This window comes from Myxocyprinus asiaticus, chromosome 9 (assembly GCF_019703515.2).
Source record: "Myxocyprinus asiaticus isolate MX2 ecotype Aquarium Trade chromosome 9, UBuf_Myxa_2, whole genome shotgun sequence".
NCBI classification, from domain to species: Eukaryota; Metazoa; Chordata; class Actinopteri; order Cypriniformes; family Catostomidae; genus Myxocyprinus; species Myxocyprinus asiaticus.
Genome location: NC_059352.1, coordinates 48,979,306 through 48,995,526, shown reverse-complemented (window position 1 = coordinate 48,995,526; position 16,221 = coordinate 48,979,306). Strand labels below are relative to the sequence as shown.

Sequence of the window (16,221 nt, the reverse complement as noted above, 5' to 3'; positions counted from 1 at the left end):
AATTTGATAAAATGCAGAAAGAGCGCTTGACTATACTGTGCGTCTGGATATATGCCGGGCATAACACTCTTTTCCATCATTTGATCATCTTTTGTTGAATTACTGCTCCCGTGATCATCATATAATGTACACAAGCATCTCTTTATAATACAATTTTGTTTAGTACTTTTTCAGTCATCTTACAAAAGTATTTTTCCCATTCATTTTTTCCATAGGGATTTCATCAAATCTTTCATATAAGAGTTCTAAGCCATGAACCAAACCAAAAAGCTCACAGCATTACAAACTTTGTTTTGAATAAAAAAAAAGTATTTAAAAATCTGATAAAAAGACTGGTGAACTTAATGTTTTTAAGTTGTTGATTATAACTATAGAAACAATATATTTTAAAAACCATTTTTATAACACAGACTGATGGCTTCAACAGAAGCATATACCATCAATTAACAACCTCTAAGCTCACAGTTGGTCTGTCTTTAAATACTTATAAATTGTTGTAACTAATCAAATCGAATATGGACAAGAAAATTGGATTTTTACTTCTGAGGAGTGTTTGCACACAAAAATGACAATGACTTAATGTAAATACTCATGGCGCATGCAGCTTTATTTCAGCCTATGCACCTGGTTAAACTGGTTTGAGGATGATTAGAGAATAAGACACAGATTTTTGCTTTAAAATACCATGGTGCATCAGTTTAGTGAATTCACCCCTCAAACTTGAGATTTACGGCATTTAAAAAAGAAATTCAGACACAGAATAAACTTTCATGTTTATTTCAGCACTGTTTCTCCTCTCACAGCTTGTAAATTACACACTGAAACTGCATCCAAAACAGCATCCACCAGCCAAACTGTTTTTGAGATGCTTAGTGGTTCAAACATTCCCAGTAAATGAGCACTGAAGAACCAGAGCACATCTGCTCTGTAAGACCGTCCACGCTGAGGCTATAATCCATTACAAACACAGTGAAGGATGGAAAGATTGGATATACAGCATTCGCCTTGAGGGTTCTGATATTTCACACATTAGACTTAGATGATGGACAGCTGCATGCAGTTCAGAGATGTATAAATTCAAGCTCAAGAGTTCATTTATAGTTTAATATGCATTTTGAGACAAAAAATACACACACAGAGGCACAAACACTTGAAGGATTTGTAGAAACTAGAGCTGCCATGGTCATATGAAGTTAGCCTTGCCTGATGGATAGTAAACACAAAAATGTCAAGAACTTTTCTTAAATGTCCAAACTCCAATCTGATTAATCTGAGTCAAAGTGTACAGGTTATTATTAGTCCACTGTGAGACATGCTTACAAAGTTTGTGATGTGAAACATATCTTTGAAAGTTATTCAAGTTTTTTCGTTTTGGCACTTAATAACAAGGAAACAAGACACCCTTAAGCACACCTTTATATTCTGGTCTATTATTGCGGTATTATCGATTTCATATTTACCCATCCCTTAAACATTACGTCATAACATGGAACTGTGCTTGGTCACTTTACATGTCAGTGCGATGTTCCTGTCTGAAGTTTAATTTATTCAATGGAGGAAGCCAAACTTTATTCTCCTGGATCCTAGGTGAACCAAGCCTGCGTTTATACTATGTGCGGCATAGTTTTAAAATGAGTTTGTAGAGGATGTCATCTTGAAATGTTGTCAACTCTCAGTGGACAACACAACAGTAGGTAAGCCAACATTATAATAGGTCAAGAATTTCAGGGATTGGTACAAGCAGGAGATACAGTATATCATCCAACACCTTAGCAGAATAAAAAAACAGGCATTTCATCATAATTCTTAGGCGAAATAAAAGAAGCCTGTTTGCTCATTGAGTATACAGTAGATTAGCCTTAAGATGTTTACAATAAACCTTTAAAGACAGTCTAAACATAAGCCCTGAGGTTGTTAATCGATGCTATATGCTTCTGTTGAAGCCATCCAGTCCACACTATTTCAACTTCATTATTGTAATGAACTACACTACACATGATCCTGAAGAGAAAACCTCCACCAATCAAGAGATCTTGCAGCCAACAAAGTGCACCAAAAGAGCTCTGCAGCGACCAGCCAATCCCATGACGCACTGTAAATGACATAACAGAGTCGGTCTCCCTACACTCTCAAACTACTTATACTGTATATTTGCTAATATCAAAATATTTCGTGATAAAACTTACTATCAACAACTTAAAATCAATCTTTTTTTTTTAACTGTTTTTATTGTTTTTAATTTGATTATGTTATTTGCAATGCTTCATGGGATTGTAGTTCGTGCCCTTATTAAAGATGTTAAGAACGCAGTCTTGTACCTTTTGTATTTTTGGTTTGGTTCATTGATAGTCAAAAGTCTGACTTTGCAAGACTATATGTAGTTTGTTGTTAATTCATTGACCAGTCTGTTCTGTCACCGTTGATTCACTGATTTTCTCTTGCTTTAACTTTTTTATGTGTGTGTGTGTGTATGTGTGCCGCTTTCTGATTAAAGCTTTTTCGAGGGGTCTGGAGGCACCATGTCTTTCATTTACTGTTAGTCAACAGGGTTATGGAACGGAATATAAATTCCTCCATCAGTGATGAGATGGCAGTAGTTCATGTGCATCTGGGGGGAAGACAGTGTTCACTGAATATGCAACGGACGTATTAAGAGGAGAAATCAGCCTGCTTCCCTCAAATGTGTGTAGAAAGAGAGCGCTTTGACTGGCAGCCAGCGGGTTCTTTGTGCTGTGTGTGTGTGTGTGTGTGTGTGTGTGTGTGTGTGTGTGTGTGTGTGTGTGTGGAGAATAAGGGTAATAATGTAGTCCCTGAACTTGGTGCTGAATAAGCAGATCTCCTGTAACCTCTGAAGGTGAAACTTAATCTCCACTTACTGACAGAGGGGCTAAATTATCAGCTACTCTGTGTGTGTGTGTGTGTGTGTGTGGGCAGGTTTGGGTGGTTTATGAGAAAAAACAATTCTGTTACAAACTGGTAATTACAAGGGTATTATGCAAAAAAAAAAAAATTGTTTATGAGGACATTTCTAGTGTCCCTATAATTCAAATCGCTTAAAAAAAAAAAAACATACTAAATGATGTTTTATTGAAAATGTAAAAATGCAGAAAGTTTTTTTGTGAGGGTTAGGTTTAGGGGTAGGGTTAAGGTTAGGGGATAGAATCTATAGTTTGTACAGTATAAAAATCATTATATCTATGGAGGGTCCTCATAAGGATAGCCACATCAACGTGTGTGTGTGTGTGTTTGTGTATGTGTGTGTGTGTGTGTGTGTTAGAATCTATATGACCTTTTTCCCTCTTAAAAACTCCATCTCTCTATCTCTCCCACACACACATGAGAGCAAAGGGCATTTAAAGGGATAGTTCACCCAAAAATGAACATTTTCTCATCATTTACTCACCCTCATGCCATACCAGATTTGTATGACTTCTTCAGTAGAACATTGGAATTGGAAGAAAAATATTTCAGCTCAGAAGGTCCTTATAATGGATGTGGATGGTAACATGATTTTTGATGCTCCAAAAAGCACAAACAGGCAGCATTAATATCATCCATACGACTCCAGTGGTTAAATGAATGTCTTATAAAGCGATCGCTTTTGGTTCGAAAAAGATCAATATTTCAGTACTTTTTAACTATAAATAAATGCTTCCATTAAGCAGCGGTATGCACGTTCTTGAGAGGGCTGAGGTCACGTGGTCTCCTGTGTGACGTATTGCCGTTGGCATGTTCACGTGAGGAGTGATGCATGCGCGACACACCCGGAAGAGCAGCGCTGTTTAAAACTCAGTAGGAGGACAGTACAGACCGAACGCTGTAAACAAATTGAAGCAAATTTAAACAAAGATGTCTGAAGGCTTTCATTTAAGAGGAGAAGAGGAGATACAAGTTTTTGCAAAGCCATATTTATTTGAACCTGAGTACTCTGACCAGGAGCACAGGGAGATGGAGGAGGCTGAACCAACAGCAGCAATACAACAAGCCTCAGACAGACAGAGAGCTCAGGAGACATGGTGGTGCACATGTAGGCAATGCCAACAGAGGTAGAGTGCATCTGCTGCAACAAATGGAACGTTGCCATGCCAACACTGGAAATACCACGTGACCTCGGCCCTCTCATGAAAGCGCATACTGCTGCTTTACCGGACACAATGATTTATAGTGGAAAAGTACTTAAATCTTTTTCTTAAATCTGATCTTTTTCGCATCAAAAGCGATCACATTATAAGACATTCATTTAATAACTGAAGTCGTATGGATGATGTTAATGCTGATTGTTTGTGCTTTTTGGTGCATCAAAAATCATGTTACCATCCACTTTCATTATAAGGACCTACTGAGCTGAGATATTTTTTAATTTTTCTTCAAATGTGTTTTGTTGAAGAAAGGAAGTCATATACATCTGGGATGGCAGGAGGGTAAGTAAATGATGAGAGAATTTTAATTTTTGGGTGAACTATACTTTTAAGTCCCTAACAGAAAGTACTAAGGCAATACCATGGTGCAATAATGGTTTAATGTGTTAATACCATGGTACTTTTATATTTAACATGGTACTTAATGATTACCCTGTTTATATAGCATGGTATTTGCATGGTACAATGTTGTTGTTCTTCATAGAATACCATGGTACTACCATGATAAATTTCCAAAATTTACATGTTTTACCATGATTTAAATATTCTGAAGGAAATACCAGTGCTTGCAAAGCAACACAAGCGTAAAAACATTGTGTTTCTGCACACAAGAATCAACTCATAGTCATTGTCCTGTATAATGACGGTTTTAAATGGGTATATATGCAAGGAAACAAAACCAGATACAATTCAGTATGTAGATGTGAGAAGTCCAATTGCAATTTAGTATAAAAATATTATGATGACGTTACATTTTGGATGCCATTCATTTTAACTCGTAAATAGATATTCTTTCAGGCCACATCCACACTAATAGGTTTTAGTTTGAAAACGCATTAATTTTGCTACGTTTATGCCTCTCATCCACACAAAAAACACTGGAGTTTTCCCTCCAACACTCTCCATTACCACATACTTTGGAAAACGATGACCTTAGGAAACTGAAAACTGAGTTTTCAAACTTTAATGGATTGGTCTGGACATGGCCTTAGTCTAAGTGAAAAGGAGATTTTCAAACTTTTAGAATAAATTAAAAAATGTAAACTTGTAAAAATGTATTTATTACATTAAAGCTGCACTATGTAAGTTTGTGCTCTCTAGCGACATCTGTGGTTGAACCTTAAAATTGCAAGCAATTTGTGGAAGAACACTTTACGTCAGTCGTGTTTCATGCTTCTGGCGGATGAATCTCATGATTTGAGCTTACCTGGACATATCCTGTGTGTGATCATGACTGGGAATATATTCAGAGCCAGAGTCCTAATGAACTATTGTCATGTTGATAGTATGTTATACAAATAAACATTTAAAACTGAAATATTACTTGCTTTCATGAAGATACATTTATTTACATATTATAGCGCTTTTCTGACACTACACTCATAAAGAACAGGGGATTCAATCACCTCAATCACTTCCAGTTTATTTGAAAATGATTATTCAAGTGTTTTATCTACTATTAATGTTTGTATTGCACTACACTTATCATGATAAGAGTTCAATGGAAGACTTTATTATTTTTATATTATGTACAGCCTCAGTTAATAATGCAAGTGAATCGTAATACTACAATAGTACATCTATGCAATGCACACAACCGTAAACTAAAACATAAAACAAGTAATGATGCAAGGAGGAACGTCATTAGCCAGCGATTTCATGCCAAATCTGACCCGACAGCTCAAAATACAAATAATTTGTATAGGCTAACCGTAGTGAATCGGGATAAGGTAAGGACATTGTTTTGAACACTGATTGTTTATGTACTCAAACAATAATGGCAATTTGTTCATTTTTAAAAACAATCTTACATAGTGCAGCTTTAATCTGACATTTTACATTTGAATTTAAAGTATAAAGCTTACCAAAAAAAAAAAAAAAAAAAAAGGAAATACTTTAATGTAATTATAAACCAAAATTAAATAAAAAAAATAATGGAGTCATGTGTTTGGGGGAATTTAATTGAATTGTACGTTTGGGCTGAATTAAATGCAAAAGTACAACACTTAGAGTTTAGAACAAACGTTTTATAAATTCCAATACAATGCTGCTTTGCAAGCACAGTTAAAAAAAAAAAAAAAAAAACACTTTTTGATATCTTTGTTAGTGGTTAGCTGGAGGGCTATAAAGGAAGGACAGACAGTCAGTGGAGAGTATGAAGAGGACATGAACACTGTTAATACATGGGTTATGTAGAACACAAATGAGTTTGTTTCTACAGTATCAAACATCCCACTTTAGTCAGACAGAGAAATCTGATGGCAGTGAGGTTCATTTCTCCTCTCTTGACCTTGAGAAGTTTTATTTGGTAAGTGTGATGTTGGAGTGGCCACAGAGTTGGAGTAAAATGAGTTCTTTGCCAGCTGAGTGCAGGATCAATATATTTTTTATATATATTATTATTACGTTGAAAAAACACGGACTGATGGCTTCAACAGAAGCATTTGCCATCGATTAACAACCTCAGAGCTCAGGTCTATCTTTAAAAATGAATGGGATTTTTACTTCCAGATCCAGACTGTTGCGCACTATAGCAGCAGTACATATCAATGCATAAGCCACCAAACTCTGATTCAAAAAGCAAGACAATCTAAATCACCAACCAGTGAATATAATTCACAAAAGCTGTCGTTCCTTCCACTGTCACCTAGAAAAAGCATTTGAGACTTCCTCTGCTGCCAACCTGCATCCCTTATCATGTGCCCTTGATATTTATGGAGGCTTATATTCAAATGTCATCCACAGTTATGCCCTGTTAAATCTTTCCGTCTGGATGTGGGTCTGTCTGGGCCTCCCTTTGCAGCTCTTTCTATCCCTTTGTCTCCCTTCCTTTTCTTTTTTATTAATGAGACGTGACAGTGATATCACTCTAAACAGATAAAGAGGCTCTTCTCCTCTCAATGGTGGTCGACTCTGGTAAACTCTGTGTTGCCACAGGCAGTCCATCCATCATTGCTTAATGTGACCGCTGAAGTCTTCCCAGACCCTTCTCAGGAGCCAATGACACCCCCAAACGCATGCCAGAGATAAGATCGACTGCTAACAAACAGGAAGCTAAAAGCAAATGTGTTAAAAGTGCTAAGAAAGAGTGAGCTACCATGCTGCAACTTTTTAATGGAATTTAAAATATTTAGATGATTCCCATTTTCACATTTTCCTCTCATCTGTTTCGTACAGCAAGAGAGTCTGGAATTGTAGGACTAGCTGTGAAGTGTTAATTAAAAATGCAGTAGATTTAAAAGTAAGAACCAGTCTGGATTGCCATGGTTATTTATGTTCTTGCAAAGTCCCTTGTAAGGAATAGTTCTCCCAAAAATGACAACATTAACTCATCCTCGTTCCAAACCCATTTGACTTTATTTTGTGGAGCACAAAAGACAAAATCTTTAACTTTTTGCTTTTTCCATGCAATTATAGTCAAAATGGATGCAAAAGCACCAAAAAAAGTATCATAAAATTAGTCCATGCAACTTGTGCGCTATATTCCAAGTCTTCCGAAGTCATATGAGGAACAGACCAAAATTTAAGTCCTTATTCACTGAAAATCTTAACATGTGCCTTACTCTTCTTGGAGTGTTCACAAGAGAAGCAGCAATGTCTGATTCATAAAAGAATAATATTTTTCGAATCAGATCTTTTCAATGAATCAATTGATCCATTTACAAAACCGGTCTAAGTGATTTGTTCAGAATCAGACTAATCTGTTAAATTCACAGATTTAATGATCCAGTTGCAGTGGTTCTTGAATTCAGAGCTCACTGGAGGGGAAGATTATCAGATATTAAAATATATATAAAATATATACAAACCGTTTAATTATGTCTATTAAGCTGAAGTTAAAGTTTGTATGTGTGTAAAGCATGAACAGGTTTTAGTTTGTAGATTTCGGTCTGTTCTAAAGTTTCCCATGAAAATGCAAACTAGAACTCTATACAGTAGGTCTATATTTAATGCTGAAACTTTTAGAAGGTTTTTGGCAGCTGCTTTCAGACCTCCTGCAGGGCTCCCATACACAAACACACTATTTCTTTCCAATCAGACATGTGGGGGGAAAAAACTGCATCAATTTTCCCCATTTCTGCACTCTGTTTGAGATTACTATCTATAGATACTGATAGTTTTGCAGCTTTTTGTTTTTATCAAATATACACACTCGAGTCCTGGCAGACATGCATCCTAGCTGTGAAACTAAATAAAAATAGATTTATGACCTTCCAAAAATGATCCAGATCTCAGGGAATAAAAAACATGTTCACATTAGGAACCAACCCCATCATACATTCATCATACTGTAGAACGTTAGACTGTAAAGTCGGTTCTGCAGGCAGTTTAAACCCTGCAGTGAATTAAGTGAGTGATGAACAGGGCCTTTTGTGCTATAAAAAGAACAGCCTGCAGAGATTTCATTTGAAATTTGGCTGAAAATATTATACATTTTATATTTATTTGATAAACCTTTATAACAGTGAGGTCCCATACAGAATTTCACTGTGGTAACCATAGTACTGTATTTAGTACATAACACTGTGGTTACCATGCTAAATGTTTGAAAAAAACCATGGTCTCCACTAACTAAACTAAGAATTTGCCAAATGGGTAAAACATCCACTTAAGACCCTCCATGAAGAATTATGTGAAAATATCGTAAAAGTACATAGAATTAGACAATTTGCCTTAAATTAGAAAGACACAAAATAGCAATTAAATTCTGGAACTTACAACTTCCACTTATACCATCATGAAACCTTGCAATACAAAAAGTTGAGCAAAGAAAACAGTACCTTACTAAACTGGTATTTAGTTTTAGTCCAAAATTTCACTAACACCCACAGAGTGTAAAAATCTGAATTGTTGTTTGCACTGGAGATTTGATTATTAATGATTGCTTATAAATCTTTAAAGACAGACCTGCGGTGCGCTCAGAGGGAATTGGCATTCCAAATTGGGGAGAAAAAGGGAAGAAAATCTAAATATATATATATATAAATATATATTTTTTTCAAATTCCATTTTATTTTTCCCCAAATTCTGTGTTTTCCATTGTATTTTTTCTGAATTCCATGTTTTGCAGATTAAGTAAAGTTTATCAGCAAAAAAAAAAAAAAAATGTATTAAAATGAATTAATATAATTTTAATCAACTGAAAATCAAAACAATTATTTTTCAACATACCATTACATTATTTTTTATCAAATGAAGTGCATCTAAACAGATCCACACAGCACAATCCAAACCACAATATTGGAGTTATTTATTTATTTATATTTTCAAATACAGTGCTGCGCAGCAGAACATTACGGCATTAATATAATCATCATTGAAAACTTTTATTCAGTTCAGCAGCATTCTTGCTTGTGAGATATTGCTTAAAACTATTGTAATTATTATTTAATTATTAATAGTAGTAGTATTTATTACTACATTGAATATAACATTTCACTATACAGTATTACTATATTTCTGTCACAATTTCTTTAATTAAATGCATCTAGTTAAATTGAGCTTTTATTTTGGCGGAAAACCAAATTAAGCAATATACCTCAGAATAAGCAGTTTGCTATATGGCTTAAATGTGCTTATTAAACCACAAAAGGCTGCAGTTTAATGATATAAATATATAGTCTGCATGTGCTGCATGCTTCAAGCTTAACGTGCGCTCTTCTGTCTGTAATTTGTTACAAACACAGAGCGCGTATGATGCTTAGGATGAGATGTTATCAGTGTAGCGCGCAGCACATTCAGACTATAAGTTTATTTATATCTCAGTGTTTTGTGGTTTAATCATCACACTAGGACACATCACAATTTTAATTTGATTAATTGAGCATTTTTCCCAAATTTGTCAAATTCCGTGACACTGAATTTAATAGTTAATTCAGTTTTTCTGACTGGATTTTGCGATTCCGTCCATGTTTTCCACCTCGCGGAAATCATAGGGCCTTAGTAAATGCTTCTGCTGAAGCCTTCAGTCTGTATTATTTTATTTATTTATTTATTTATTTTCTTCACATTTAATAGGGGAATTCCTGGTGAAGAACTACACAATCCATGATCCTGATGGAGAAAAATCCACCAATCAGAGAGCAGTTTGATTGACACAATCGAGTCTCCTCACACTCTCAAACTTAAAATACACTGATTCTTATAATCAACCATTTTAAATCACTAGTTTTTAATTTGATAACTTTCACAATGCTTCCTGGGATTGTAGTTCCCACTTGCATCTTTGTAGTTTTGTCCAGTTTTCAAACATTTTTTTACTTCAAATGAAAGTTTGTAATGTTGTGATTCACCTCAGTGCTGGTTGGTTTGGTTCATGGCTTAGAACTCTTTTATGAAGGATTTTACGAAATCACAGTAGAAAAAAATGGATAGGAAAAATACTTCCGCAACTAAGACGGCTGAAAAAGAGGCTGTGAACTTTTGCGCTTGATTAACCCCTTGTCAACTATTCCAGAATAATCCTGTATATCTAATCAGGCTAAAACAAATTGCAAACAATGGAAACATGATTTGGATTCCATCATTTGGAAACCCAAACTGTCAACTGGCCCGGAGAGCCATGGAACGGCACATAACCGTTTGGCCTGATGATGGAAAAGTGGCTTATGTCTCTTCTTGTTATGCCATTTTATGAATGACAGTAACTAACCTGTGTCTCTCTGCCTCTCTTTCATTCTCTCTCAGGAGGCCTTCATCACCGGTCTGTTGCCTGAAACAACATATTCTGTTACTGTGGCAGCGTACACCACTAAAGGAGATGGAGCAAGAAGCAAGGCCAAAGTGGTGACCACGACAGGGGCAGGTGTGTTAGCATGTGTGTGTTTGTGAGTGAAACAGACATGTTTTTATTTGCAACATCAAGGTTTATGAAGACCTAAGGAGTTCAGCTGAGGTTTAGTGTTAAAGGGCATGAGTATTTTTGAAGGTAAGAGGTTGATCTGCAGTCATGTCTTGTAAAACACAGCAAATATCCAGACACAAGCTCAAAATGACCTCACAATGACCATCACTATATTTTCACATTTAATGAGTCAGCCGATGTACTGTGGTAAGACTGAAGGTGGAAGCTGAAGAAGGGGGGTTATCCATAAAGTCTCTTTTTTCCCAGTCCCTAGCAATACTTTTTGCCCAAATAACATTGTAACTAAAATAAAACTGTGGCAATTGTATTAGCCACCAATGTCATGTATTAGATAGAAGAAAAAAAATCAATAAAATGACAGAAAGATCTTGAAAGCAAATAACAATCATGATATTTAGTGCAATCTATGGTTTTCATGGTATATTTTTATAACAGGGTTGGGCAAAATTTCGAATTTAAGAATTGGTTCCCTTTCAGTTCATGTTGGAATTTGAATTAAATTGGCCACATCCCACAGGACATGTTGAATTGGAAAGACAGGAAGAGGAATTTACTGAATTACAACTCAAAGAAATTCAACACAGTCACACTACATAGGAATTTCATTAGTTCAACACAAGTTTTGTGACAAAACATAAATAATTACTGTAGATCATTGATTTTGACTAATTATGCCTATCTACATCTGATAAGATGAATTTAAAAGTTTCAAAATTTCAGTACTGTCAAAACAATTTACAGTAAATAACCATAAATATATTGTAATTCTTAATTTTACCATACAACACATTGTTTTCAGATGTGTCAGTGTTTATGATAACATGTTGGTTTATGTTAACATTTTATAAAAAGAAATGTATTATGTAAAACTACCCTTCGTCGCTGTCTGATGAAAGGCTCGTACTGTATCTCCAAAAAATGCATTTTTCAAGAGCATGGAAAAACTGGGTGCAACGCATAACTTGCCTGTCAGAATTTGCTCTCACTCGCGGTTTCGCGAGGATGGAAATCTGGCAACCGTATATGGCTGGTATAGTCTGCTTACATTGTGCGCACATGAATGGCTTTGGTTGTCAGGGAAATCACAGAGCCAGCACGATGTAGGCAATCTCTTCACTACACTTCAAACTAAAAAACAATCGTGTTATTTACACAAATCTATCCTTTTGGACTCCTTTCATAATTGTACATATTTTAACACTGTTTTCAAAGAACAAGAGGAGATACTTGACATTGGTGGTGGTGTAATAAATCAGCAGATTCTAGCTTTAAGTGACAGCCAGACAGCTGAGGTGAAGTAGTTTATGCTCTTCAAAACATAAGGGCGGGACATAGGCGGTTTTGATGGACACTTCTCAAGGCCAATGGAAATACTTGTTAAACAGAGAGCCTGATTAAACATCTTTTCATTGGTCATTTCAATGCACAATTCAAAGAGTAGGAAGAGGTAATTCGGCACATTCCATCTATGGTAAAAAAGTCAAAATTGCCAAAAGTGGAGATACGTGTTTTTCATCAGACAGCGACGAGATACATGAATTAGTTTTAATTGCATATGTCTGTAATTCTGCTTCATTAAATTCAAAATCATATTTCAATTCTTCATCCAGTTTGCTACCTCAATTCAAAATCAATTCAAAGTTAGAAATTAAGTTTTAATATAAAGGCATTCCCACTTTTTCAGTCTTGGTTCCGGAAGTATTTTTCCTATTCATTTTTTCCATAGGGATTTTGAGAAATCCTTCATAAAAGAGTTATAACCAATGAACAAAACCAAACAGCTCTGAGGTGAATCACAACATTACAAACTTTCATTTGAATCAAAATAGTATCCGAAAATTGGACAAAAAGACAAAGATACAAGACTGTGTACTAAACGTCTTTAATGAGGGACTGAACTACAGTCCCATGAAGCAATTCAAATGGCCTAATCAAACTAAAAACGATTATTGTTGATTATAAGTGTTGAACCAATATATTTTAAATGTATTGCAAAATATTCAGATATATACAAATATATAAGTAGATTGAGAGTGTAGGGAGACCTATTCGAATGCCTCATTCACAGAATTTTTGATGAAGAACTACACTACCCATGATCCTGCAAACAAACTGCCAAAAGAGCTCAGCAGCGACCGCCCATTCCCTTGGCATTTTTGGGGGAAGCACCATGAGTGGTGGTCGCTGCAGAGCTCTTTTGGCACTGTTTGTTTGCTGATTCTCTGATTGGTGGATTTTCCCATCAGGATCATGGGTAGTGTAGTTGTTCATCAAAAATTCAGCTATCAAACTATTACGTTAAAATAATGCAGGATTATGGCTCCAACAGAAGCATATATCATCGATTAACAACCTCCGAGCTCAAGGCAGATCTGTCTTTAAAGGTTTATAAGTTGTCATTAAAAATTAATTCCCTTACACAATTCTGAATGGTGCACAACCTTGTTTTGTAAGGCGAAACAGAGTGAACAAACAGCTATCATTGTATCACAAGTTAACAAATGCCATTATTTAAAATATAAAGACAACTCTCTCTCTCTCGTGCGCTGATAGTGCCAGGCAAGCCCACCATGATCATCAGCACCACTATTGGAAACACAGCTCTGATCCAGTGGCAGCCCCCGAAAGAGATGGTGGGTGAGCTGATGGGCTACAGACTGCGGTACAAGCGTGAAGAAGAGGAGACCTACACCACCCGCGACTTCAGACGCATCGACGACCACTTCACCGTCACCGGCTTGCACAAGGGCGCCACCTACATCTTCAAACTCTGCGCAAAGAACCGAGCAGGAAACGGAGAGGAGTACGCCAAAGAGATCAGCACCCCTGATGATATCCCCAGCAGCTACCCCCAGAATCTGAGAGTGGTAGGGCTCACGACCACCACCACCAAATTGGCGTGGGACCCCCCACCTTTACCGGAGAGGAACGGGAAAATCATACGATACGTGGTGGTGTACCGTGATATCAACAGCCATCAGAACCAGACAAACGGTACCGCGGAGACACAAATGACCATTCACGGGCTGCAGCCGGACACCACCTATGACATCAGAGTGAGAGCATTTACGGGGAAGGGAGGGGGTCCGATTAGCCCCAGCATCCAGAGCAGAACCATGTCTACCTCCATGCCTGGTGAGTTCATACAAGAGCTCCACTCACAACATGGACATTCTGTATATTTACACATGTTCACGTTTTATGTTTATATGTTTATGTTTAGGTTAAGTGTGTAATTTCTGGATGGATTTGCAAGATTAATCTTTGGGTGCATCTCAATCAGTTCCCTAGTTCTGTAGTCATGGCACTGATCACGAAGTCAGCCATATTTAGGGCTGTCTCAATCGCGAAATCGTTCAGTGCACTGAAACATTCGCTCCCTAAAAAATCCCACAATGCACCGTAAAAACCAGGGAGCAACATTGCTCACTATGTTCCCTTACCGGAAACGTCGTCATGTCTGCTGAAGTCTCAAGTCGTTAGAAGACGAGCACAAGTGTAAAATGTTTAAAATGCACTCCAATATATTTGTATTTCTTTATTCATGCCATTTATCTGTTATAATAACACTGTACGTTTGAATATCTTCAAAGAAAATGAACGATAGTGTCCATTTATTTAGCGATGGTGGCGATTAATAACAGCTGCGCTTCTATGTGCGAGCTGCTTAACGTGTCGCTGGTGATTGAGTCATAAGTGTCCCAATGTTCAGTGGATGAACACCCTTACCAGTGCCCGAATTCATGTTCACGATATACTGATTCACGACATAGGGAGCTTGGGAGCTGATTGAGACACAGGGTTTGTTTTCAAACCGATTTCCTTGAAATAAAATATTTCCATCACTCAAACAAACGAAGCGATGTTTTGATAGTGCCAATTTTAGGGTAAACACTCCATTAATACAGGGTTTCCGCGGGTCTTAAAAAGGTCTTAAAAAGTTTTAATTCGCCCTTTTGCAAATTAAGGCCTTAAAAATGTCTTAAATCGGAGCAACAAGTCTTCAATTCTAAAGGTCATGGCATTGAATGTTGTATGAGGGATTGTTTTCTCATTGCGTTATGTAGTGTGACCAGATGTCCCATTTTTAAGAGGTGTGTCCCGGTGTCCCGACAATTCTCTAAACAATGTAATTATGTCCCAGGTTCAGCTGGTAGGCTCACAGTTTTTTTTCTAATTACATTTAATATACTAATTTTCCTTCTCGCTATTGTCTTTGGTATCATTTGCAGAGAAGAAATTTTTATGCGTCACACTTTGATTTGACAATACTTTCATTGTAGTCTTTCAGCAGAACCATTGAAATGTATCTGGTTACCATGGCAATGATGTCATGTGCTTGGTGCGTGCTCTTTGTCGTCCTGTCATTCAGCACAAGTAGAAATGCACCAATACAAATGAGTTTTCAACAACGAGCTGAAAGACGCCAATCCATTTCTTCGTGCAACACATGAATACTGTATGTAAGCGAGTCATTTTCTGTCACTGTTACTGTTCATTTCCCCTCGATCACGGAGGTAAATCAGACAGTGTCACATTCAGACAGCTACACTGCACTTTTTACATAGTACAAGCACTTATATGTTGAGATGTGGGGTTTGCATTTTGAATTTTAGGTTATAATGTTGTGAATTTTGTGTTCAAATATATACCTGACATGACAAGACATTTCATAATTACACATGCAATATGACATCATACGGATAGGATAGGCTATAGGAATGTGTACATTAAAAAAAGTTAAAATATGGTTAAATTGTGAAAAAAATAAATCTAAAATAAAATATAAATTTTCACAAACTATATAGCCTATACAGATAAGTGCAGAAGTTTGCATACCCCTTTTGTTTTTATAAGTTTCCGCACCCCTTTCAGAATGTTTACAAATAGCCTATATTATTTTTTTTATGTAGTTTTGCCCTTCAAAAGCTACATAACACAAAATGTAGTTGCCTTCTTGAGCATCAGTTAAAGTTTGCACCTTTTGTAATAGTTGTGTATGAGTCCCTAAATTGTCCCAAGTGTCAAAAGCTGGATCTCATCATATAGCCACTGAAGAACTCAAATGTGCAGAAGATGCTGAGAAACCAAATAATTGTACAGTAGTTGGGGGTTTTCTTAAGAAAAGTGGACATCTTCACTGCTCAGGACAAAGCAGGGACTCGTGAACCATTATTACACAAACAGTCATTGATCATCGGGAAAGCAACACCATAT

General features: G+C 36.5%; 1 protein-coding gene across 1 annotated transcript in view; it reads left to right on the top strand.

The window, feature by feature from the left end:
• The window catches only part of LOC127445891 (receptor-type tyrosine-protein phosphatase F-like), a 346,333-nt gene that overhangs the window by 264,595 nt on the left and 65,517 nt on the right, over positions 1-16,221 (top strand). The window contains exons 15-16 of the mRNA XM_051706359.1: positions 10,827-10,944; positions 13,558-14,139. Coding sequence (XP_051562319.1) covers positions 10,827-10,944; positions 13,558-14,139 — 700 coding nt within the window. The remainder of the gene's footprint in view (positions 1-10,826; positions 10,945-13,557; positions 14,140-16,221) is intronic.